General features: G+C 52.7%; 1 protein-coding gene across 1 annotated transcript in view; it reads right to left on the reverse strand.

Moving 5' to 3' along the window:
* Positions 1 to 23,473, reverse strand: part of MYO18A (myosin XVIIIA) — a 188,749-nt gene that overhangs the window by 19,680 nt on the left and 145,596 nt on the right. The window contains exons 32-41 of the mRNA XM_060259597.1: positions 23,191 to 23,301; positions 17,699 to 17,803; positions 17,415 to 17,561; positions 16,720 to 16,833; positions 14,936 to 15,052; positions 11,631 to 11,714; positions 11,398 to 11,535; positions 5,163 to 5,348; positions 1,576 to 1,715; positions 861 to 905 (exon numbers count right to left, since the gene is read on the reverse strand). Coding sequence (XP_060115580.1) covers positions 861 to 905; positions 1,576 to 1,715; positions 5,163 to 5,348; positions 11,398 to 11,535; positions 11,631 to 11,714; positions 14,936 to 15,052; positions 16,720 to 16,833; positions 17,415 to 17,561; positions 17,699 to 17,803; positions 23,191 to 23,301 — 1,187 coding nt within the window. The remainder of the gene's footprint in view (positions 1 to 860; positions 906 to 1,575; positions 1,716 to 5,162; positions 5,349 to 11,397; positions 11,536 to 11,630; positions 11,715 to 14,935; positions 15,053 to 16,719; positions 16,834 to 17,414; positions 17,562 to 17,698; positions 17,804 to 23,190; positions 23,302 to 23,473) is intronic.

Consider the following 23,473-nt stretch of genomic DNA (forward strand, 5'->3'; position numbering starts at 1 on the left):
CTGATCCTGCCTAGAGGAAAATACCTTCCTGACCCCAAAGTGGCAACTGGCACTACCCTGGGTGTATAAGAAAGGGCCGTGAGAACCAAGCACTGGCTCTTCCCTTCCTGCCCTCCCTCCCTCTCATGAGCTGCCTCAACTCACAGCATTGCTGTCAGATGGCCATCTAGCCTCTTGGAAGCATTCGAAAAAGGAGAGCCCACCACCTCTTGAGGAAGTCTGCTCCGCTAGGGAACTGCTCTGTCAAGAACTTCTTCCTAACATATGCTGTGTTCACACACAGACATTACATGAATTAGGTGGACACCTGCCTCCCTGGCCAGGGCTTTCACCCAGTGCCCACTTCCCAGTTTAGAACCCCACCTCATTATGCCACTAAGGAGCTGCAAAGCAACCAGGCAAAAATCGTGGGGGGCCCCCACCATTTAGGTGGGGCTTTCCTTTTGGTCCCAGCAGAGGCTGACAAAGGTGCTTGCAGGAAGCGAACGTGTCTGAATCAAATGCCAACGGCACGCCTGCCGCGAGGGCCGCAGTTGCTCCCCTGGGCATGGGAGGACAAAGTCCCTAGGTCTCTCTAAATTCCTCACCCACCGTCCCTGCAAACGTCCTGGATTCTGCTCTGAACGAAAGACCGAGCAAGGCCCCGTGGTGATCTCTCAGGCACACATCCCTCCTCCCATGAGCTGTGCTGGGGCACAGCAAGCGGTTAGAGTGTCAAGCTGATTCTCATGCAGAAGGGGCGTGCAACTTTATCGAGGGGGGGCATCACGGCCAAGGCATTCCCTCCATGGCATGCTTGAGGTTAGGGGGCAGCAATGAATTTCTGGAAACCCGGGGGAGAAAAACCAACTCATCCTCACAGCTTATTCCTGCGCTTCTGGTACTTTGTCACCATGTCCTGCAAGCTGGGGGAAAGGGGGAGGAGGGGGAAATGAACAAAAAAAGCAAAATGAACCAACAAAATGGGGGAAAGGGGGGGGAGGGAATCCAGCCAGGTGGGATGAAGTGCAGATGGAGTAGAAGGAAATCTTCTGCCGCGAGTCCTACAGATCAGGGGTGGCCAACGGTAGCTCTCCAGATGTTTTTTGCCTACAACTCCCATCAGCTCCAGCCAGCATGGTCAATGGCTGGGGCTAATGGGAGTTGTAGGCAAAAAACACCTGGAGAGCTACCGTTGCACACCCCTGCTACAGATCATCCGGATAGTCAAGATAAGGGGAAAATGGACTGAGAATGGAGGGAGGGGCGTACATACCAGTTTCCAGCTCTAGCAACGTTTAGAGCGGAGCAAGAAGATGGCGAGAGCCACCCACCGAGATCCTTTTGCAACGAGAACAATGCCGTCCACAGGTTTATTAGCCAGCAGAAGACACAGAACCTCCATGTCCAGAGGGAAGGCCACCTCCAAGTACCTGATGAGGATGCCTGTGGACACTGTCGGGCTGTCTCCTGCTGGGAACTGAGAGCTGGCGAAGAAAGGCCAGTCCGGCCTGACAGCTCTCACGGGTTTGGGGCCTGGGGAAGAGAACCGATTTGGCAGAGCAAGTTCATGCACTCCCACCTGTCCCTGCTCACCTGTTGATCAGATCCTCGTTGTCGTCGCTTTCCATCTCGTCCTCGATCGCAGCCTGCAGGTCCCCGATCCTCTTGAAGGCCAGCTTCAGGTCTGACTGCAGGCTCTGGTTGGCCGCTTCTAAGCTCTCCAGGTCCATCTCCTAGGCGAGAAAAAGGAAGGCTGCAGTTGGGGAACAGGGACTGCCGTGCAGCCTGACCTTGGCGGTGAGCCTCCATGCCCACCAGGGGGGGCTTTCTGTTCTGCTGACCCCTCAAGACCTCTTTGCACTCAGAGACGCCACTTTCCCCGCGTTGATTTTCAAACTGGGTTGCAGGGATCCAGGCTGGGGGTGGGGGAAGGTTCCTTAGAAGCAACAGTTGCTGCTGAACTCCCATGAATGAATCTGATTGTTCTCTGCAGATTTCTCTACGGCTTCATGCTCCCAGAGGGCAAGAGGTGCATCCCAGAACAGATGCTCCTCTTCATGCCATGCAGAAGTAAAGCTTGGAAAGGTTCTGCCAGCACCTTAGAACATGGGCCAGAATGCTTCGCTACAAACAGCCGTGTGCAGGGGTGGGATTCTAGCAGGAGCTCCTTTGCATATCAGGCCGCACACCCCTGATGTAGCCGATCCCCCAAGAGCTAACAAAAAAGAGACTTGTACGCTCTCAGAGGATTGGCTACATCAGGGGTGCGTGGCCAAATATGCAAAGGAGCTTCTGCTAGAATTCCATCCCTGGCTGCGTGTAATGTGGAGAGGGTCTCCCGTGAGAAGGGGTGAAAGTGCTGTTCTAAAGATCCCTCACAGGCAGGCATTTGGGGAGGGATGGTGGCTCAGTGGTAGAGCATCTGCTTGGGAAGCAGAAGGTCCCAGGTTCAGTCCCTGGCATCTCCAAAAAAGGGCCCAGGCAAATAGGTGTGAAAAACCTCAGCTTGAGACCCTGGAGAGCTGCTGCCAGTCTGAGAAGACAGTACTGACTTTGATGGACCCAGGGTCTGATTCAGTATAAGGCAGCTTCATATGTTCATGTTCATTATGGGTATGCTTCAGAGTCTGCTTGCTTGCCTGGACTATGTTCTGCGGTCTCAAATCCAGGACAAAGATCTTCCACCTGACCCGGTTCACTGAACTGCTAGCCTCTGTGGTTTCCCCAGCCAGCCGCACCCCTCTTCCTGTGAGAGTTGTCTTCCAGGCCAGGGTTTCTGGCAGGGCTTTATTTGTAGCAGAAACTCCTTTGCGTATTAGGCCACGCACCCCTGACGTAGCCAATCCTCCGAGAGCTTACAAGGCTCTTTTTTGTAAGCTCTTGGAGGATTGGCTACATCAGGGATGCGTGGCCTAATATGATGCAGTAGCCAATCCTCCAAGACCTTATAGGGCTCTTCTGACAGGGCCTATTGTAAGCTCCAGGAGGAATACGCAAAGGAGTTCCTGCTACAAAAAAAAGCCCTGGTTCTGGTATCAAGACAGACTTCTCCTGCCTCCCAGACTTGTGGCGCCAACCCAACTCCCTTTCTCTATTCTCTTAAAAGAAAAGCCTTGTCAGCTGGGACAGTCTGTTCTGGGACAAGCAGTGCCGTCTGCCGAAGGCACCCCTTTTTGCGCAGGAGCCTGCGTCCCGGATGCCCTCGTGCCTTAAGCGGCAGGCCAAGCTCCTTGGATTGCTGCATTCCAGCTTGTCTCAGGGAGGAACTTCTTCCGCGTATTTTTAAAAACATATCTGACGTTCGGGGATAAGAACAGCCAAAGCGCAACTGGAGCAGCAGGGCCACCGCTGCAATTCATGGGAGCAGATTTTCTTTTTTTACTGTGGGAGGGGCTGTGGCTCAGCGCCAGAGCTGCCGCTTGGCAGGCAGAAGGTGCCAGGTTCGATCCTTGGCCCCTCCCGCTCAAAAAGGACCAGGCGGAAGGGGATGGGAAGGTCTCGGCCTGATAACCCGGAGAGCTGCTGCCAGTTTGAGTAGGTGACGCTGACCTTGAGGGACCAGTAGTCTGACTCAACAGAAGGCAGCTTCTTGTGTTTAAGGTGAGCTCAGCGCAGAGAAAACTGGTTCAGCTGGCTATGCAAGGTGCTGACTAGCCCAACTTGTGAACTGCCCGCTTCTACCACCACCACCACCGCTCTGTTCTTTAAAATTGTGCATGTGTGTTTTTGAGAAAGTGACAAAGAAAATACCGTATTTTTCGGACCATAAGACGTACTTCCCCCCCCCCAAAAAAAGTGGGGGGGAAAGTGTGTGCGTCTTATGGTCCGAAGGTACGTACCTTCGGGGGGGGGGATCTGCTGCCTCTTCCTCCGATCCGGCGCTTCCCCCACGCCTGCCTGGCTCCATCTTCTTCAGGCAAGCTCTGGGATCGCTCCACGTGGCCCCAGCGCTTCGCAAGCGCCGGCTGCGGAGGGGGCAGCGTGCTTCCTCCTTGCCTGTGTGCCTAGCTTCAGCTGTGATGTTTAAAGCAAGCCCTGGGATCGCTCCCTCCCCCCTCCGATCCCAGCGCTTGCTTTAAACATCACAGCTGAAGCCAGGCACACAGGCAAGAAGGAAGCACCCGCCCCCTCCGCAAACCCAGCGCTTTGCGAGCGTCGGCTGTGGAGAGGGCAGCGGATCGGAGGCAAAGGCAGCAGATCGCCCCCCTGGAGGAAGGTGTGTCCTATCCTCCGGAGCGCCTTATGGTGCGAAAAATACAGTATAAGGGGCGTAAGCGTACAAAAGGCCATTCGGTAAAGTTTGCCCAGCCTGCTTCACATAATGAGAGAGACAAAAGTGGCCCTGACCAGACTTAGGGGTGGAATTCTAGCAGGAGCTACTTTGGATATTAGGCCACACCCCCCCCCGATGTAGCCAATCCTCCAAGAGCTTACAAGGCTCTTTTTCTTAAGCATCAGGGGTGTGTGGCCTAATATGCAAAGGAGCTCCTGTTAGAATTCCACCCCTGACCAGACCCGAAAGGATGATTAGTAGGCCTGTCACAGTTGCATTGTGAAGGCAGGGAGAATTTGGACTCCGCTTGAATAAAGGTGAGGAGGACTTGAGCCACAGTACTTAAGTACGTTTGTACACAGCTTGTGGTCTCTTGTCTGGAACTTGCAGCAAAATTGGTCCATTTCATTCAGACGGAACAACTGCAGGAAAATTAGAAAAAAACTCCTATACTAGCACATTCTTTGCAGGGTTGGGAGCAAGTCTGAGTTGCCAAGAACAGGCACCTGCCCGCACATTTTGCTAAAAACAGAATCTACCGAAAATCTGTGGCAGTTCACACGATGGCCAAGCATCTATATAAATCGAGAGGGACGTTGAAAGGGTTTCCATACGGACGTGAGGCTTTCTGAGCTGTGGAGCTGTTTTTGCGTGCAGCGCGCACTTCATTTTTAATCGGCTGGCACTTACAACACCCGAGACACCTTGCGGTGGCGGTGGGAGTGGGGAATGTGGTGGCACCAAAGGTACCTCCCTGGAAGAGTTCCTGAAAGAACAGCTGGATCTGGAGTCACAGTTCCCACCGGCAGATGCTGGATGGTGCAGTGGCCTCAACGGGCACTGCAGCCTAGAAAGGGCCTTTCACCCACCCCACCCCCCACCCTGCCCTGGCTGCCCCTCTCCTTACCAGTTCGTGCTTTTTGCGGCTGGCCTCGGCCTCCTTCTTGGCCAGCTCGGCCATCTCCTCCTTGGTGTCCCGCAGCTGGCGCTGCAGCCGCTTGTTCTGCTCCTTCTCCCGGTTCTCGGCGGCTGTCCGCTGGTCTCGCTCCTCCGTCAGCTTCTCCATGTTCTCCTTCAGCCGGGTGGCCAAGCTCTGAGGAAGACGCGGGGGCAGCAAGGTCAGGAGAAGGGAGCTCCCCCACAAACTCCTCGGCTTGCCACTGCCCACTTCTCCATCCCGAAAGCACAGGGACAATTGTGTGGGGTAGGTGCGGGGGAGTGTCGTCACTCTGGATCACCTGGTTCTAAACTGACACATTCTCTTCCTCTGGCTGCCCCCATGCATTGCCTTGACTTAGGACAGGGAGAAGGCTCTCAGGAAATGAGGAGAGCTGCTTCCGTCCGTCCGAGTGAGAAGACACCTCACTCTCTGCAAGTTTGGGAGTGATCTCTAGGCTCGGAGATCCACGCTACATGCCAACCAGCGTTCCCTCTAAGCTGAGTTACGGTGAGCCAGCTCACAGGTTTTTTTTGCCTCCAGCTCACACCTTTTTGTCTTAGCTCAGGAAAAAAAATGGCCCAATAATTTATGCAGTCGCTCACAACTTGTTCATGCCAGCAGCTCACGAAGCAGAATTTTCGCTCATGAGGCTTTGCAGCTTAGAAGGAACATCGATGCCAACTGGAGCTAAGCAACATAGGAAAGACGGATCGCTCCCTGACTGGCTTCCACACATGCCAATTTTCATTTATTCAGGGGTCGCTGCAGGGCCAGTGTCCTGGCAAGCGCTGAGCAGCACAGAAGGCCTGGCATTCTGAGATCAGTCCATCCCCAGTCTAGCAACAGGCTGTTCCGACTGCAGCCCGATCGCAGTCCAAGGCTTCAGAGGATAAGGTGGAAACCTCTGGATTCCTGAGAGTCACTCGCTATCTGCTGCAATGTAAATCTAGAGGGACGTTGAAAGAATTTCCAATAGCAAACCCTCCCTCCCCTTCAAGGCGACAGCTATGTAGTCTGGCATGGGTGGCAAAGATCACAATCCGGACCACCCTCTGGATTGTTCACAGGCCGCGTGTAGACACAACGCCATGGTTTTAGCCTCTGACATTTACTGGTGGAAACGCGGGTAGCAGAGGCGAGCACACTCTGATGCAGCGGCGAAGGAGCAGAAGCGCGATTGGCAGGGCGGATCAGGGCGGTCATCCTGGACAACAGAGATGGCGAGCAAGAGCACCTTTCCTGTTGGTTTTATGCTTCTAAGCCATGAGGTGTTTGGCGGGGGACAGGAGAGAGGCGTGGAGCTAGAGCTGTATGCCTGCTGATCCAGCAGCACAGCTTGATGCAGGGCAGCAGCTGAATGCAGATACAAGAGGGACATCCCTTTGCTCCACCTCACTGTTTCACTAGAAAAGAGAACTGCAACTTGAACATCAGAGAGCTCAGGCATTTAAGGAAAAACTGACATGCTGTGGGCAGTGATGCTCTGTATTCTTGGTGCTGGGGAGGGCAACAGTGGGAAGGCTTCTAGTGTCCTGGTCCCACTGATGGACCTCCTGATGGTACCAGGGGGTTTTTGGCCACTGTGTGACAGAGTGTTGGACTGGATGGGCCTGATCCAACAAGGCTTTTATGTTCTTATGCTGTAATTCCACATCCTACCACATCTCACCTCCAATCCTGCTCAGTCTCTACTGGCTTCAATAATAGAGCCCTGTTCATAAGAACATCAGAAGAGCCCTATTGGATTAGACCAATGGTCCATCTAATCCAGCCTCCTGTCTCACACAGTGGCCAACCAGTTCCTCTGGAGGGCCAACAGCAGGGCACAGAAACCAAAACCTTTGTAAGAACGTCAGAAGAGTCTTGCTGGATCAGACCAACGCTCCAGCATCGTGTCTCACGTAGTGGCCAAGCTGGAGGCCCAACTACAGGGCACAGAGGCCAAGGCCTTCCCCTGATGTTGCCTCCTGGCATTGATATTCAGTGGCTGACTGCCTTTGAATGTGGAGGCTCCCTTTAGTCACCATGGCTAGTAGCCAATGATGCACCTCTCCTCCATGAATCTGTCCTTTAGCAGCTTTTGGAAACACTGCTAAGAAACAATACTTTCTAAGTTGAGAGCCAGAGTAGCGTAGTGGTTAAGAGCGGCAGACACTGATCTGGAGAACCAGGCTTGACTCCCCCCTCCTCCTCCTCCACATGCATCCAGCTGGGTGACCTTGGGCCACTCCTAGTTTTCTCAGAGCTCTCTCAACCCCACCTACCTCTCAAGGTGGCTGCTGAGGGGGAAAGGAAGCGAAGGGCAATTGTAAGCCACTTCGAGACTCCTTAAGGTGGAGGAAAGCGAAGTATAAAACCCAACTTGTAATTTGGGGAGGGGAAGCAAAGGCACAGCGCAGCCACCAGGCGCAAGAGATCAGGGTGCACCTCTGGAGCGAGGGCCTCTGCTGCACCCTCCATTCTGCAGCAGAATCCAAACCCTGCTCCTGCTTGGAACGACTCTGGCTGGCGTGACTCAGAGCCTCCCTCGCGCTGTCCGGAGGGACCTTCTGTGCCCTCCAGGCCAAGCTGACCGCCGGGACTCTGGGCTGGAAGGCCAGTCGTTGAGTTTGCGCGCTGACCGTGGCCTGACCTTCCCGTCCTCCGCACGGGGCGAAGACGCTCCAACCCCACCCCGAGCGGAGCTGGGTGAAGAGGAGACGGCGGTGGCGGCGCACCAGGGCTGGCGCATCAATATTCATCTGCTGCGCATAATAGTAGCAGACAGCGGCAATTACCGAGGCCGGGGCCCAGGAATGAGTGTTGCCCAATCGCTCCCCGCCGAGCGCTAATGGAACAAACGAACCCGGCACTATGAATTTACATGAGGGGGGGCGGACTGGCTCGCAAAGGAGGGTGGGAGGGAGTGGTGGGGGGGGGCTGCAGAGTTTTGCTAGAGAGAGAGTGAGAGAGGAAGGAACTTTTCTCCCCAGGCGTGGGCAGAATAATCAGGGGGGCTTTGGTGAATTGGAAAAATAGATTTAACTTTGTGTGAAGTAATTACAGCATGTAATGTAGGGAGAAAAATAGATTCCATCCTTTTGCGGCAGCTGAGTGCTGTCCCCTGCATATTTATGGGGGGGGGGGGGCGGGGAGGAGGGGGGAGAAGCGAATAATGGCACGGAAATATTAAGAGGGAGCTCTAAAGCTCCTCGGCTCCCTCGCCGGAAAAGGAGCTGCGGAGGCAGAATATAAAGCAGGGCCGTTAACAGGTGCAGCAGCAGAGAAGAGAGCGCCTGCTCCTCCCCCCCCCCCAAAGGCGGTCATCGTCGCGGGGCTGGGCTGAGAGGGCTTCTGACTGGGTGAGAGCAGGGCAGCGGGGCAGGCCGGGCTGGCCGGGAGAAGGTGATTGGCCTTTCATCAAATACACACCCACTCCGGCTGCCCTTGAGCCCCCTGCTTGCCACGGTCCACAGGCGCTTGGGTGTCCCCTACTTTTTTCCAGACAGCCCAAACCATCCCTCCTGTCCTCTGGCCCTGCAGGGGGTTTCCTCTGCTCCATTTGACCACCCCCCCCACCCCTGCGCTGGGCATGACCAATGGCCCGGTCCAGGACAGCCTTCAAGACACTTGTCAGTGCTCTCAGGGCATTCAGCAGAGAGCCAAAATAGAGGTCTGGGGAGGTGACTGGGGACCGGGAACCAATGATTACTCTAACCCAGGGGTGGCCAAACTGTGGCTCTTTCGCACATATTGTATGGCTCTTGAGGCCCTCACAACCCCATCGACCAGCTTGGAGAAGGTAATTCTCTCTTTAAATCACTTCTAGAGCCAGTTTGGTGTAGTGGTTAAGTATCTGGACTCTTATCTGGGGGAACCAGGTTTGATTCCCCACTCCTCCACTTGCACCTGCTGGAATGGCCTTGGGTCAGCCATAGCTCTGGCAAAGGTTGTCCTTGAAAGGGCAGCTGCTGTGAGAGCCCTCTCAGCCCCACCCACCTTACAGGGTGTCTGTTGTGGGGGGAGAAGATATAGGAGACTGTAAGCCGCTCTGAGTCTCTGATACAGAGAGAAGGGCGAGGTATAAATATGCAATTCTTCCTCTTCTTGGAGGATTAGCAACATCAGGGGTGCGTGGCCTGAAAGCTAGTTTGATGTAGTGGTTAAGTGTGCGGAGTTATCTGGGAGCACCAGGTTTGATTCCCCACTCCTCCACTTGCACCTGCCGGGATGGCCTTGGGTCAGCCATAGCTCTGGCAGGGGTTGTCCTTGAAAGGGCAGCTGCTGTGAGAGCCCTCTCAGCCCCACCCACCTCACAGGGTGTCTGTTGTGGGGGAGGAAGATAAAGGAGATTGTGAGCCGCTCTGAGACTCTGAAATTCGGAGCGGAGGGCGGGATATAAATCCAATATCATCATCATCTCCAAGCCAAGCCAACTGGCGGCTTGGAGAATGCGTTTCAAGTTAAAGTTGCTTTCTTTCCACTTCTCCCTCCCTCCATTTTTCTTTCCTCCCTTCCAATGTCTGACATCCATGTTTTGCGGCTCTCAAACATCTCAAATTTATTCTACGTGGCTCTGACGTTAAGCATGTTTGGCCACCCCTGCTCTAACCTGTGGAGTCCTGTGAGCAAAAATTCTACTTCGTGAGCTGCTGGCATTAAAGTTGTGAGCTACCGCATAAATTAGTTTGCTTTGGGGCCATTTTTCCCAGGCTAAAACAAAAATCTGTTAGCCACAGGCAAAAAACCCCGTGAGCTAGCTCACACTAACTCGCCTTAGAGGAAACAGTGCCGGGAACAGGCGTGGTTTTGGCCCAAGGCAGAAGAAGGGAGGCACAAGTCAATGGGAGGTGTGGGGGGCGCCGTCGCACTATGTGCGTCCTGCACCACTCCAATAAACGCACTGATCGTGACAACTGCAACAGGTGCCATGTATGCGTGTGCGTGCATGCGTCAGTCAAGTCCCTCCTCTCCTTTAAAATGCCCCAAAGCGGGCCTGCTGCCTCACGTTGAACTGCGCATTCAGAGCCCAGAAAAAGAACTTCTTCATGCAATGGGTAATTCATTCAGCAATTCGGTTTGGACGGCTTTAAAAGGAAATCAAGACAGGCGCACAGATGAGGAGAAGATCCATCTACGGCTATCGGGCGTGGTGGTTAATCCGAACCTCTGTGTTCAGAGACAGTCTGCCTCTGGACAACAGGTGCTGGGGGCAAGAAGAGCAGGAGGCTTTGGTCTCTGTCTCTCTGCTGTGGGCCCAGCAAGGTCCTGATACTTCCCAGCTGGTGGAAGTCCGCGTCTGTTTGATATGTGGCCATCCTTGCCTCCAGTAGCCCCAAACACGCAACAAGCTGCCACCTTTGGTGGCTCCCAGAAGTCTGGAAACAGTGGGGAGCTGCGTTGCCCCTAAGCTGAGTCAGCATGAGCTAGCTCAGGGGTGGCCAATGGTAGCTCTCCAGATTTTTTTTGCCTACAACTTCCATCAGCCCCAGCTGTTGGCCATGCTGGCTGGGGCTGATGGGAGTTGTAGGCAAAAAAAACATCTGGAGAGCTACCGTTGGCCACCCCTGAGCTAGCTCACAGATTTTTAGCCTCCAGCTCACATATTTTTGTCTTCGCTCAGGAAGGATGGCCCCAGAGCACAATAATTGATGCAGCAGCTCACAACTTTAACGCCAGCGGCTCACAAAGCAGCATTTTTGCTCACAAGACTCTGCAGCTTAGAAGGAACATTGGTGGGGAATATGGTAGCCCTTCTGGGAAGGAAAGCGAGGGGCAAAAAAAGCGGGGGGGGGAGGGATTAAAAGAGCCACCTCTCACTGTCTGTGGCCCGACCCAACCTAGTTTCTAAGCTCTCCAAAGAAGCTGCCTGCTGCTGTTCAGCTTTGTTTTGCAGCCACGAGGACTCACGTTCCTCCCTTTCAAAGGAAAGCTCAGATTCGTCAGCTGTGACACTCTGCACCCAGCAACCAGCTCAGGAACTGAGCATGCTCCGTTCGGCCCTGCCTGGGTGCCAAGAGAGCGAGTGAGAAGACAGCAGCAGGAAATGCGGAGGGCTGGCCAAAACCTCGGCAAAACTGGCATCGTGTTGCATCACGAGCCAAGACTACCCAGGAGCTCTTGAGCTCCCCAGGTTTGGAAGCTGAGCCCAAGAGGCGCCCTTCGCCTCTGCAGGAAGCTGGCCGTCCTTCTGCAGCTCTGAGAACAGCTCGAGATTCCCTACCTCGAGGCGCTTCACTTGCGTCCTTTCAAACTCCAGGCGCGTTTCCAGCTCGCGGATCTTGGCCTCCTGCCTGCTGACCAGCGACTTGTCCACCATGGACTGCTCCAGGAACTCCAGCTGGCTCTGAAGGCCTTGAAGCTGGAATAAGGAAGAAAGAACAAGAGCCTCAAAGCACGGCATGGAACAAGGGGATCGTGGGGGCTTTACTCCCCTCCTCCCTTCCCCAGAAATACCTTCTCCTGCAGCTCCTGCTTCTCCTTGTTGGCGTCTTCCAGCTGGGACTGCAAGTCGTTGATCTGAGCCAGGTCCCGCGAGGCCTGAGGAGCACATGGGAGTCAAGGTCGGTTTGAACTGGCCGACGCCCCAAAGAGCCAGAAAGCTCGGGGTCTGTCTCCGGCCCAAAGCATCCCAAAGGACCACACGTTCCCCTTGTAGAAGGGCTTTTACTCTTGCCAGGTGCGATGTTATGCCATCTAAGGTATCAGAAGGGAGATATCGAAGGACCCTACACAGCGAAAGAATCTGTACGTGCCCCATCGGTGAGGTGGAAACACTGGAACCTATTCTTATTCGTTGTCCCCTCTATAAGGAAGTTAGGGACAAGACAATTCTCTCTATTTTTGAACAGTCAAAGGTGCTAACAGATCAGATATCTCTGGGGAAACTGCTGGTCGATGAAATACCAGCAATCACTAGAGTGACAGACAGGTTTTGCGCCCAAGTGATCAAACAGAAGAATAGTTTTAGGAGCTTTCTCTTTTGGTGTAGACTACTGCTACGTACTAAAATTTTATCTACATTTTAATGTTGTTGTGTTATACGGACATGTATTTCAGCAGTACACCTCTGACAGATTTGTACTTTTAATTACTGATAGATTTGTGCTTTTTACCTGGTCTATGACTGTTATAATAAACACTGACTGACTCCACGTTCCACCGGAGCCTTGACCAATTGCAGAACGGATGCTGGCGACGGAGCTTGTCCCCAGCTGCTAGGTGGGAGCCCCTGAAGTCCAAAGGTCTCTTTTGGGCCTTCCTCTACTGAGGCCTCCTCTTCTTCGAGAGGGCATGGGGCAAACCTGTGCATCTGGATGCTCTACCTTGCTGCAGCTGCCTCCCTCCAGCCGGGAGCTTTGTCCTTTATCCCTCTCTCCAAATCCCTGCTAACGCCAGGCAGCAGTACAATCCTCAGAGAGGTAAAGCGACTCACCCCCCCGCCTTGCTCTGACATTCCTTCTGCAAAGACCCTCCCCCTCCTCTTCCTCTTAGGCCTAATTCATGCAAGCAAGTTGAGAAAGTGGTCCAACTGTGCCTGGGCCAATCTGCTTCAGGGCTATAGTTCAGAAGCGGTTTACCTATGAACTACATGGGCCCGGAGTGACAAGAGCTTTGGCTTCTGTGCCCCTGGGTGAAGGCTTCCCTTCCAGGAAAAAGAAAAGACCACACATCTCAAACTAGCATGTCCTGAAGAAAGTTGGGCTACAGGTCTGATCCCTGACATGCTAGCTTTCAAAAAGAGAATACTGCAGGGCATTCGAGTATGCAAGTCCCGCCTGAGGTCCATCCAGGAACTGCTGTAAGACCTCATGGCGACGGCAGTAAGGCACAAATCAATGGAAAGGACTGAGGAAATACGGACTAGGGACCTCAAAATTCTGGCTTACTACCGTAAACGGCAGCTTATCCCAAGTCTGGGAAAAACAGAATGCTCCTGTTTCTATCTCAATAACAATCTTGCCAACTGTGAACTAAATGTCTACCCTGATGGCATCCGACTTACACAACTGTACACCTAAGTATCTTGGCATTACCTTGGGCCGGACCCTTACCTATATACACTATCTTACCAACGTAGCAGCAAAAATACACATGTGAAACAACATCCTCTAAAACAGGGGTGTCAAACATGCAGCCCAGGGGCCGAATCGGGCCCCTGGAGAACCCCTATCAGGCCCCCAAACAACTGACTATAATCTGCTTCCTTTTCCCTCTCCCTTGCTTCCTTCTGCATAACAGCTTGCTTTGCAAGGCTTGCTCAATCGCACAGGAGCTACGGAGCAAAACCTCTATTTTCTCCATTGGCTGAGGCTCCTCCCTTGAGGAGGAAGGGGGGAAGGGAGAGCTTGCTTTGCCAGGCTCTCTCAACCACACAGCAGAGTTACTGAGCCAGGTCTCTCTTCTTTCTGTTGGTTGAGGCTGTTCCCCCTCCTCTGGTCCTCTGGGGAAGGAAGGAAAGAGCCAGAGCTTCCTTTGCCCAATTCCCTGGATTGCATGGAAGAGATACAAAGAAAGCACCTTTTAAGACCAACAAGTGCTAATGTTTTGAGCATGTTTTAAGTTAAAAAAAATTTTTGCGTTTGTCTGTGTCCTTTATAAAGTTTATATCTCCGCTACCTAATCTTAAATTAGGTACACACACAGCCCGGCCCAACAAGGTCTCATTTATGTCAGATCCGGCCCTCATAACAAATGAGTTTGACACCCCTGCTCTAAAAAAATACGTTGGTACAAATTGGGGTGCGACTGCTACAGCACTTAGATGCTCAGCTTTGAGGCTGGTGCATAGTATTAGTTATTTATTTATCAAGTTAGATTTTTAAACCACCCTTCCCTGTGGAGCAAGGATCACCAACTCGGTGGAATATGGTGCTTATGCGCGGCTCCACAGCCCCCATGTCCACAAACTCGATGTCCGACTCAACACAACAATCAGCGGATGTATCAAACCCACCCCAGTGACCTATCGGCTACCCACATTGCGCCACATCGCTCCCCTGCATCTCTGAAGACAAGACGCTCTTGATGAATATAGTAAGAGCGCTGAAAACAGAGAGTTGCCCATCTACAAAGGCATGGCTGATGCAGGCCTATCCAGACTAAGATCCTGACACCCGGCAATAAGATCTGCACAAATCCTGCAACTGCAAAATTTCTATCTAGGGAAGGAATCGTTGCAAGCATGGATGTGATCAGTTCCACATGACATCCATAACTGGATGAACCCCAACAAGAGCCCTGCAGGATATGACCTGCCATGTAAAGTACGGAAGACGTCTAATACAATACGGACAGGCTTTGGCAGTCATCATGGGGCAAAACCCCAGGACCTGAATGCAATTGTGGCGCAGCCCATCAAACTATTTCCCATCTGTCACAGGAATGTGAGTGTCGTGCTTTCTAGGGAGATGTGATGGAGGCTCTTTGAGCTCTCCCCAGCTATGACGGACTGCGCTGAAAATGCAAATATTATTATTTAGAGGGACTGCCCAGCTGGTCTGCATACCTGTTGCATGGTAATGTTACATAGTTTATATTATTATACACCTCCTCTGCCATATGAAAAATAAATAAAACCTAAGGCCTCGCCTGTGAGAATTCACGCCTCTGCCTCAATTCTACGAGTACACGAGGAGGTGAACTCTTCGCTCCAAGAAGAAATGCTGGGATGCAGGGCGGAGGGAGTGAGGCGGGGCCTGTGCCGGTGGGAGGAGAAAGGTGCTACGCCACAAGCCCAGCAAGGTGGGAGAAAGACTCGCCTGGGCCACGGCTGCCTTGTGCTTCTTCATCAGCTCGTTCATGTCCTCCTGGTCCTCCTCCAGGCGGCTCTGCACCTCGTTCTTCTCCCGCTGCAAACGGCTCAGTTGCTCTTCCAACTGGCAAAGAAGAGGAGGAAGGATGGAAATGAGGTGACGCTCCCCTCAAGTTTCAACCGGCTCAGGCAGCAGGTTGGGAAGGGGAGAGTCTATGCCCAAGACCCCTAAGGAGGTGTGGACAGCACATGACTCTAATGACCGCTGGTCCCGTTCATGATAAAACTGGCTTTTGGATTGCCCATGTCCTCTGTGACAGTGTCCTATTCCTTTAAGGAGGCTTGGAACTGTCAAGGATTGAGTCATCCTTGACTACAGGTGGTACACTGTCGTCAGGTGTAGGCCACTTAACCAGTTTGCATTGTGATTGGCTAAGACCACTAGAAATACAGTAGCCAGCTACCAGTTCACTGTGGGTTAGGGAAAGAACGATACTAGCTTGGCATACTGTTTGGATGATGGCTATTGGAGCGATGACTTTGGACCGTGTAATGACTACTCTCTTGGACTCTGTATTTGTACCTCTGCCCGGCTCTACTTGTGTGTAAGTGTATGACTCTTGGACTGCCTACTGACTCTGTTACCTGCCTGAACCCAATACAGTTTGTTTAACCTGCTGTCTGTTTCGAGTGTCTTCCTTGGGACTGCTCCCTGTGACTGGTGAGTCCAGTGGTCACTGCTTCTACATCTCTGACACTCTGGATACTCAGCCCAGCCCAAAGCAAGAGGCTTCCTTCGCTCCAGGCTAGAAGACAGGAAGAGCTGACAATGAAACAGCTTGCAGCCCCCACACTCAGATGATCGCAGGTGCTCTAGTGTGCCAACTTGCCATCCTCCATCACGTGGGAAGCGGAGAATCGCCTGGCACAGAGCAGTTGCCTGATACTGAATCAGACTCTTGGCCCATCCAAGTCTGTATTGTCTGCTCAGACTGGCAGTGGCTCTCCAGGGTCATTCCCATCACTTTCTGCCAGATATTTTAGCTGGAGATACCGGGGACTGAACCTGGGACCTTCTGCATGCCAAGCAGATGCTCTGCCACTGAGTCACGGCCCCTCCCAGACTGGAAGGAGGAAAAAAGGGGCCTGATTCAGAAGCCTTCTTGCCAAGTTTGACCCTAATATCCCTTTTCCTCTCCAGCGATTAATTCTAAAAGCTACGGCTGCAATTCAAGACAGAAGCTAGCTGTGCACGGTACTGGTTGGCCAGTGCTTGTGTTGTCCTTGACAAACTTCCCCCAAAGCCCCAGAGTTTCTCTCTTTTTCAACTTGTATGGCAAATGAGTGGGCCTACGGTCCTTTTATTCAAAGGCAGGCAGCCTGCCGGGGGCGGGGGGGGGGGGAGAACACAGGATGCCTGACTGCTGTACATATCTATCAATCAAACTGCAAAGCCGGGCAGGAACTGAGCTCGCACCTTGACGGCCACACTCATGGCACATCCTCTTTTTATAAGAGAAGCCATGTTGGATCAGGCCAATGGCCCATCCAGCCCAAAACTCAGGTGTCATCAGGAGGTCCACCAGCAGGGCCGCCACCCCTGAACAGCCCCAGTATGCAAGAACTGAACACATGGCAAAATGGCAGAAACTGAAGGGTGCGGAGATGCCAACCCTCGTGGGCCAAGAGGGTTGCTCGGCTCGCCTGAGCTGCCTTCTGAGCACCATGTGGAACACTCCTCCCCACTGCAGTCAGAAAACGCAGTCAGACTGAAGGAACGGCACTGCTTACCGCTCCCTTGGCCTTGGAAAGGTCATCGATTTGCAAGTGCAGGTCCTCGATCTCCACCTCCATGGATTTGCGAGCTTTCACTGCAGCGGCGCACGTGAACTCCGACTCCTCCAGCTGCAGGGAGAGAACCCCGTATTCTCACAGGAGAGCCACCATTGGAACAACTGCTGCTGACTGCAGCAGGCCAGGCCCGACCCCAACGCTTGCTTGCATGGGATGCCCAACCTGGCTCCCTTCAATCTGCCTCTGGAGGGAGGCCAGTTGGAGGCGTTGCCGGGAAAGCTCCAGCACAAGACCTCTGCCGCATCACGGCCCGATATGCCTCCTCACACTGGCACTTTTCTTCTGCCAACTTGTGCCCCAAAGGAGAAGAAGAAGACTGAAGATCTGTACCCCGCCCTTCTCTCTGAATCAGAGAGGCTTACAATCTCCTATATCTTCTCCCCCCACAACAGACCCCCTGTGAAGTGGGTGGGGCTGAGAGGACTCTCACAGCAGCTGCCCTTTCAAGGACAACCTCTGCAAGAGCTATGGCTGATCGAAGGCCATTCCAGCAGCTGCAAGTGGAGGAGTGGGGAATCAAACCCGGTTCTCCCAGATAAGAGTCTGCACACTTAACCACTACACCAAACTGGCTCTCTGACATTCAAGGACAAACTACTGCAGGACGAGGCGCCTGTACCCCTTCCACCTACCTGATTTTTAAGTTGCGCGATCTCCCGTTTGCTGGGCGCGTTATTTTTCAGGTGGTCGAGCATGACTTGAGCGTCCGTCAGGAGGGCCTTGGTGCGCTTCAGGTCCTTCCGCAGCCGTTTCTCTGTCTCAAAGTCCCGCTGGTTAACCTGGTGGTGGGTAGAGGAAGTGACGGGGTCTGGAACGAGGCGCCACGCACGTGTTCCTCCTCATCGTCCTGCACCCCTCCCCCCGGCCCCGTCCTAGCCTAGAGCAGACGGTCTTGCCCACTCTCACACCTGCGTACCTGGTCGCTCACAGTGGCCAGTTTGCTTTCCAGGTCCCTCTTCTCTCGCAGCACCTTCTGCTTCTCCTCGTACTCCTCCTCCAACTGCATCTCCATCTGTTTCAGCTGTTGGGGCACAAAGGGGATGCTTTTGATCGACACAGTTGTTGAGGCAAGAGCGGGTCACAGCACTCTCTCACTCACGTCCAGTCACGGACAGGGCTTTTTTTGTAGCAGGAACTCCTTTGCCTCTTAGGCCACACGCTCCTGATGTAGCCAATCCTCCTGGAGCTTACAGCAGGCCCTGTGAGAAGAGCCCTGTCAGGAATTCTAGCAGGACCTCCTTTGCCTATTAGGCCACACACCCCTGATGTAGCCAATCCTCCTGGAGCTTACAGCAGGCCCTGTGAGAAGAGCCCTGTCAGGAATTCTAGCAGGACCTCCTTTGCCTATTAGGCCACACCCCCCTGATGTAGCCAATCCTCCTAAAGCTTACAGCAGGCCCTGTGAGAAGAGCCCTGTCAGGAATTCTAGCAGGACCTCCTTTGCCTATTAGGCCACACCCCCCTGATGTAGCCAATCCTCCTGGAGCTTACAGCAGGCCCTGTGAGAAGAGCCCTGTCAGGAATTCTAGCAGGACCTCCTTTGCCTATTAGGCCACACCCCCCTGGTGTAGCCAATCCTCCTGGAGCTTACAGCAGGCCCTGTGAGAAGAGCCCTGTCAGGAATTCTAGCAGGACCTCCTTTGCCTATTAGGCCACACCCCCCTGATGTAGCCAATCCTCCTGGAGCTTACAGCAGGCCCTGTGAGAAGAGCCCTGTCAGGAATTCTAGCAGGAACTCCTTTGCCTCTTAGGCCACACGCTCCTGATGTAGCCAATCCTCCTGGAGCTTACCGCAGGCCCTGTACTAACAGCCCCGTAAGCTCTTGGAGGACTGGCTACATCAGGGATGTGTGGCCTGATATGCAAAGGAGTTCCTGCGACAAAACAAGCCCTGGTCTTGGGCAACCATCACCGCTGCCTAGTGTAAATGAGCAGCAGAAAACAACTGCGTACAAAATACACAGTAAAAATAAATGTATATAAAGCCTCTGTGCTGTGCAATTGTGCTTTTTACTTTTTTGAAGTATATGTAAAGGTGGGAATAATATGAGATACCTTTAAGAAGCTAATTGCTAACACCTGTAACTTCTGCTATAAGGAACTTGTGTAAGGATATGGTATTGAGCTAGCGCCTGTTGGAAATCTGATTCAGTGGTCTTAGTTGTCTTCAAAAAAAAAAAAAGAGCAGCTGTGTTTTGTATATTTTGTAGTATTTGTATTCTATGCATACAGTATTTTGCAGATTGTTGGATTACTAGGTGTTATGCTTTGTACAAGAAATTGGCTCTCCGAGGAAGCATTCGATGCGAAACGTGATCCAAGTCGACGGGCATGCAAAGGGAGGGACGGTGGCTCAGTGGTAGAGCATCTGCTTGGTAAGCAGAAGGTCCCAGGTTCAATCCGTGGCATCTCCAACTAAAAAGGGTCCAGGCAAATAGGCGTGAAAAACCTCAGCTTGAGACCCTGGAGAACAGGGGAGGGACGGTGGCTCAGTGGTAGAGCATCTGCTTGGGAAGCAGAAGGTCCCAGGTTCAATCCCTGGCATCTTCAACTAAAAAGGGTCCAGGCAAATAGGCATGAAAAACCTCAGCTTGAGACCCTGGAGAACAGGGGAGGGACGGTGGCTCAGTGGTAGAGCATCTGCTTGGGAAGCAGAAGGTCCCAGGTTCAATCCCCGGCATCTCCAACTAAAAGGGTCCAGGCAAATAGGTGTGAAAAAACTCAGCTTGAGACCCTGGAGAGCCGCTGCCTGTCTGAGTAGACAAGACTGACTTTGATGGACCGAGGGTCTGATTCAGTGTAAGGCAGCTTCATATGTTCATATGAACATCACCTTTGATGCCTGGATTTGCATTTGATTTAGTTAGTTCGTTCGTTCAATTTATATCCTGCCCTTCCCACTGAAGCGGGCTCAGGGCGGCTTCCACGGGTATAAACATATAATAGGACATAAAAACCATAAAACCATTTTAAAAACATGGCATGTGGACAGCACACAAGATGGGACAAGGAATGCGAAGGCAAGAGGTGAACAGAGGCGCTTTGCCCAGCAATCCCGGATTTCCCGGGTGGCCTCCCATCCGAGGGCTAACCAGATCCCAAGCTACTTGGCCTCTGAGGTCCAATGGGACTGGGCTAGCCTGGACCACGCCTGTCAGGGCCCTCAACTGGAGAGAGCAAAACCAAGAGAGCCAGGTGTGCCACCCCACTGTTCCTTCTGCCAGTGAGAACATAAGAGAAGCCATGTTGGCTCAGGCCAATGGCCCATCCAGTCCAACACTCAGCGGCCAAAAAAACCCCAGGTGCCATCAGGAGGTCCACCAGTGGGGCCAGGACACTAGAAGCCCTCCCACTGTGCCCCCACCCCCAAGCACCAAGAAGACAGAGCATCACTGCCCCAGACAGAGAGATTGAACAATATGCTGTGGCTAATAGCCACTGATGGACCTCTGCTCCACATGTTTATCCAATCCCCTCTTGAAGCTGGCTGTGCTTGTAGCCGCCGCCACCTCCTGTGGCAGTGAGTTCCATGTGTTAATCGCCTTTTGGGTGATTTCCTTTTATCTGTTCTAACCCGACCGCTCAGCAATTTCACTGAGGGCCCACGAGTTCTTGTACTGTGAGTGTTCCCACTAGCTGAGTTAGTGTGACTTTACAGCTTAGAGGGAGGCATCGCCTTCTACCATCCTGGGTGGGGGGCTTAAAGACACAAACACAGAGCACAGGACCAAACCAGCGTGGAGAGCAGGGCAAGCTGCTTTGGACCAGCCTGGGCTTCCACCAGTTGAGAAGTGGGGAGGGGGGGAGGCTTAAGGCAAGCCTGGTCCCTCAAAGCTCTTGGGTCCCACTGCCGGTCCCAGAGAAATGGAGGACAACCCACCTTCCTGCATTCCTGGCCAACGGGGCCGTGACTCAGAGCTGCCTGCAGTCAGCGCTAATAGCTGCATGAGGAGTCAGCCCAGGAAGTGTTCATTTAGATAATTGCAGGTTAACGCCAAGCTGAGATGTGTCATGCGGCTTATGGCATCAGTGTGGGCAGAGAGAGGAAACCAAACAAGGAAACGGCAGCTGGTTAAGCTGATCGGGGCCAGGCAGGGTTCAGCAGGGCAACGGCCAGGTAAACAGAAGGCCTCTCCGGTTTCACCTGGGCAGCCTTCAGTGCCATCACTAGGCCCAAAGCCCCACATTTTCTGGCTCTGGAAACTCTGCCTTCTCGTATGAACATATGAAGCTGCCTTTTACTTGGTCCATCAAAATCTACCCTTCTACTCTTGGTCCATCAAAGTCTACTCAGATTGGCAGCGGCTCTCCAGGGTCTCAAGCGGAGGTTTTTCATGCCTACATGTCTGGACCCTTTTTAGTTGGCGACGCCGGGGATTGAACCTGGGACCTTCTGCTTATCAAGCACATGCTCTACCACTGAGCCACCACCCCTCCCAAACCTGTTGGGATGGGCTACTGTTTTTGAGGGTTTCAACACGTGGTCCAAGCCGCCCCTTTCCCAGGTTTGAAGCAAGACACAGAAAACAGGTTCTGGGGCTGAACTTGCCTTCCCATTCTGGCCCCTCCCTCCATGTTTTGCAAGAAGGGATGTTTCTTTGAATGAAAAAAATACAGTTAATTGATTCAGTTTTTTTTTTTAAGGAAAGGAGATTATACCAGGGTTTTTAACTGATCAGAGAAATTCTCAGTTAACCAATCGTGTGCCTTTCAACCAATCAGATCGAGCCGTTAAAATTAAACAGATTTGCCTTTCAGCAGGACTGAAGGAAAACAGAAAAAGAGCAGGGGAGGAGCTTAAAGTTCATGCAAAAGCTGACGGGAGAAAACCACACCTGGAATGTTTCTTTTTCCAGTTCAGTGTGATCCATACAGCACAGGGACTAAAACAGCCCCCCCCCCCCCCCAATACAGTGGTCACAGGGTCATTTTGTAGAAAAATCAGTGGTGGAGCTCATCCAGGGACTGTTATGCAGCTGCACTTACTATTCAATGGAGAAGGAATTCAGAAGGGGAAGAAGAGGGGGAACCCTCAGAAAGGTTCAGGAGCTGGGCTCCTGTGAGTTCCTGCTGAATTTGAGGCCTGCAGGGGTGGGAGTTCTGCTTACTGTTCTACCGTTTGAAACTGGCTCCCTGATCAAGTAAAGTTTAAGTTAGTTTGCCTGCCTGCCTGTTAAATCTCCCCCCCCCCCTTGATTAAGAGTGTCTGACTAGTATCCAAGATACCCAGGTTCAAATCCTGACTCGTGCCATGGAATCTTGTTGGGTGACCCTTGGGCCAGTCACACACACTCTCAGCCTAACCTACCTCACAGGGTAATTTAACTGCCTCTCAGCTGCTCTTTGCCTTGCATGCCTCCTGGTGCCTGCTCATTCCCCATCTGGTTTTTTCCCCGCTTTGGTTAATTTACCAGGGCATGTTTTTCTGGATATCTGGGAAGGCCCTTGAATTCCAGCCTGGCCTGGCTGGCTTTGCAGCTGCATTACCATAGAGTGCAGTATTTTTTTGGCAGAGAGTCACATGTGCTGCCTTGGAGACCAAAGAGTGAGCTAGGGAGAACCAAACAGAAATCTCACTTTTGTAAAGATCCAAGCGGGCAGCCGTGTCGGTCTGAAGCGGTTGAACAAAGCAGGAGTCAAGCTTCACCTTTTAAGATCAACAATGTCAGCTTTCAGAATGTCAGCTTTCGTGCGCTTAACCCACCCACCACATCTATTTCAGCCCACTGTACCTTATTCCCTCGTCTGAAGAAGTGTGCTTTTAGTACACGAAAGCTTATGTTCTGAATAAAACTCGGTTGGTCTTAAAGGTGCCACTTGACCCCTGCTTTGTTCAACTTTCGTAAAGAGTTCATCTTGTACCCTCAGGAGAGCAGTTATTTTTCTCAGCCTCCTGTTCCCTTGTGCAAGGGGGAATAATTACAGCAACAGACTTTGCAGGGCTGTCGCACGGATCGCAACGTAGAACCCGAAGGCGGCAAGAATGTGATGTTCCATCTTTTTATGTCTGAAGACGGAGGGCGGGGATGTAAATCATCCAAATAAATTAGTGAAGCAAACGAGCAAAACCAGGAAAAGCCCGACCCAGGAAAACAGGGCAGTATCCCACCCACCCGCTCTGCACTTCCTGCCAGTGGCCACCTAAGGCTTTGCTCTCAGTTGTCCTGTGAATTAGAAAGAGAGGGTGACGCCCACAAACACTTTGAGGTCTCTGCTGTGTGCATTTCAGGAGAAAAGCTCAGCAGGACAGAGAAAGTACCACTATGAGGGTGCTTCTGGAAGCAAATGCAGGGGGGCTCGCTGCTTCCTCTCCCCACAGCAGAGCGGACCGGTCCTGAATTCTCCAGCTCTTGCAAGGACACGCAGCCAGTCCCTAGGGGACACCCCATGCTGCAGGACACTCCTCACCTTCTTCTGGCACGACTGCCTGATCTCCTCTACCTCCTCGTCCCGGCTCTCCACCTCCTTGGCGTGCGTCTGCCGTAGCCGCTCCATCTCCATCTCCAGTCGGAGCTTGGCCTGCCGAGAAGAACTACTCAGAAGCAAGAAAAAGGACTCTCCCCCCATGAACTAGCCAGGAACAAAGATCAAGGCTGAGGAGCGACAGAAAATCCCTCCCCCAGGCACTGCTCTCTAACAGCCAGGGCTTTTTTGGGTAGAAAAAGCCCAGCAGGAACTCATTTGCACGTTA

Source organism: Heteronotia binoei, chromosome 18 (assembly GCF_032191835.1).
Source record: "Heteronotia binoei isolate CCM8104 ecotype False Entrance Well chromosome 18, APGP_CSIRO_Hbin_v1, whole genome shotgun sequence".
NCBI lineage: Eukaryota > Metazoa > Chordata > Lepidosauria > Squamata > Gekkonidae > Heteronotia > Heteronotia binoei.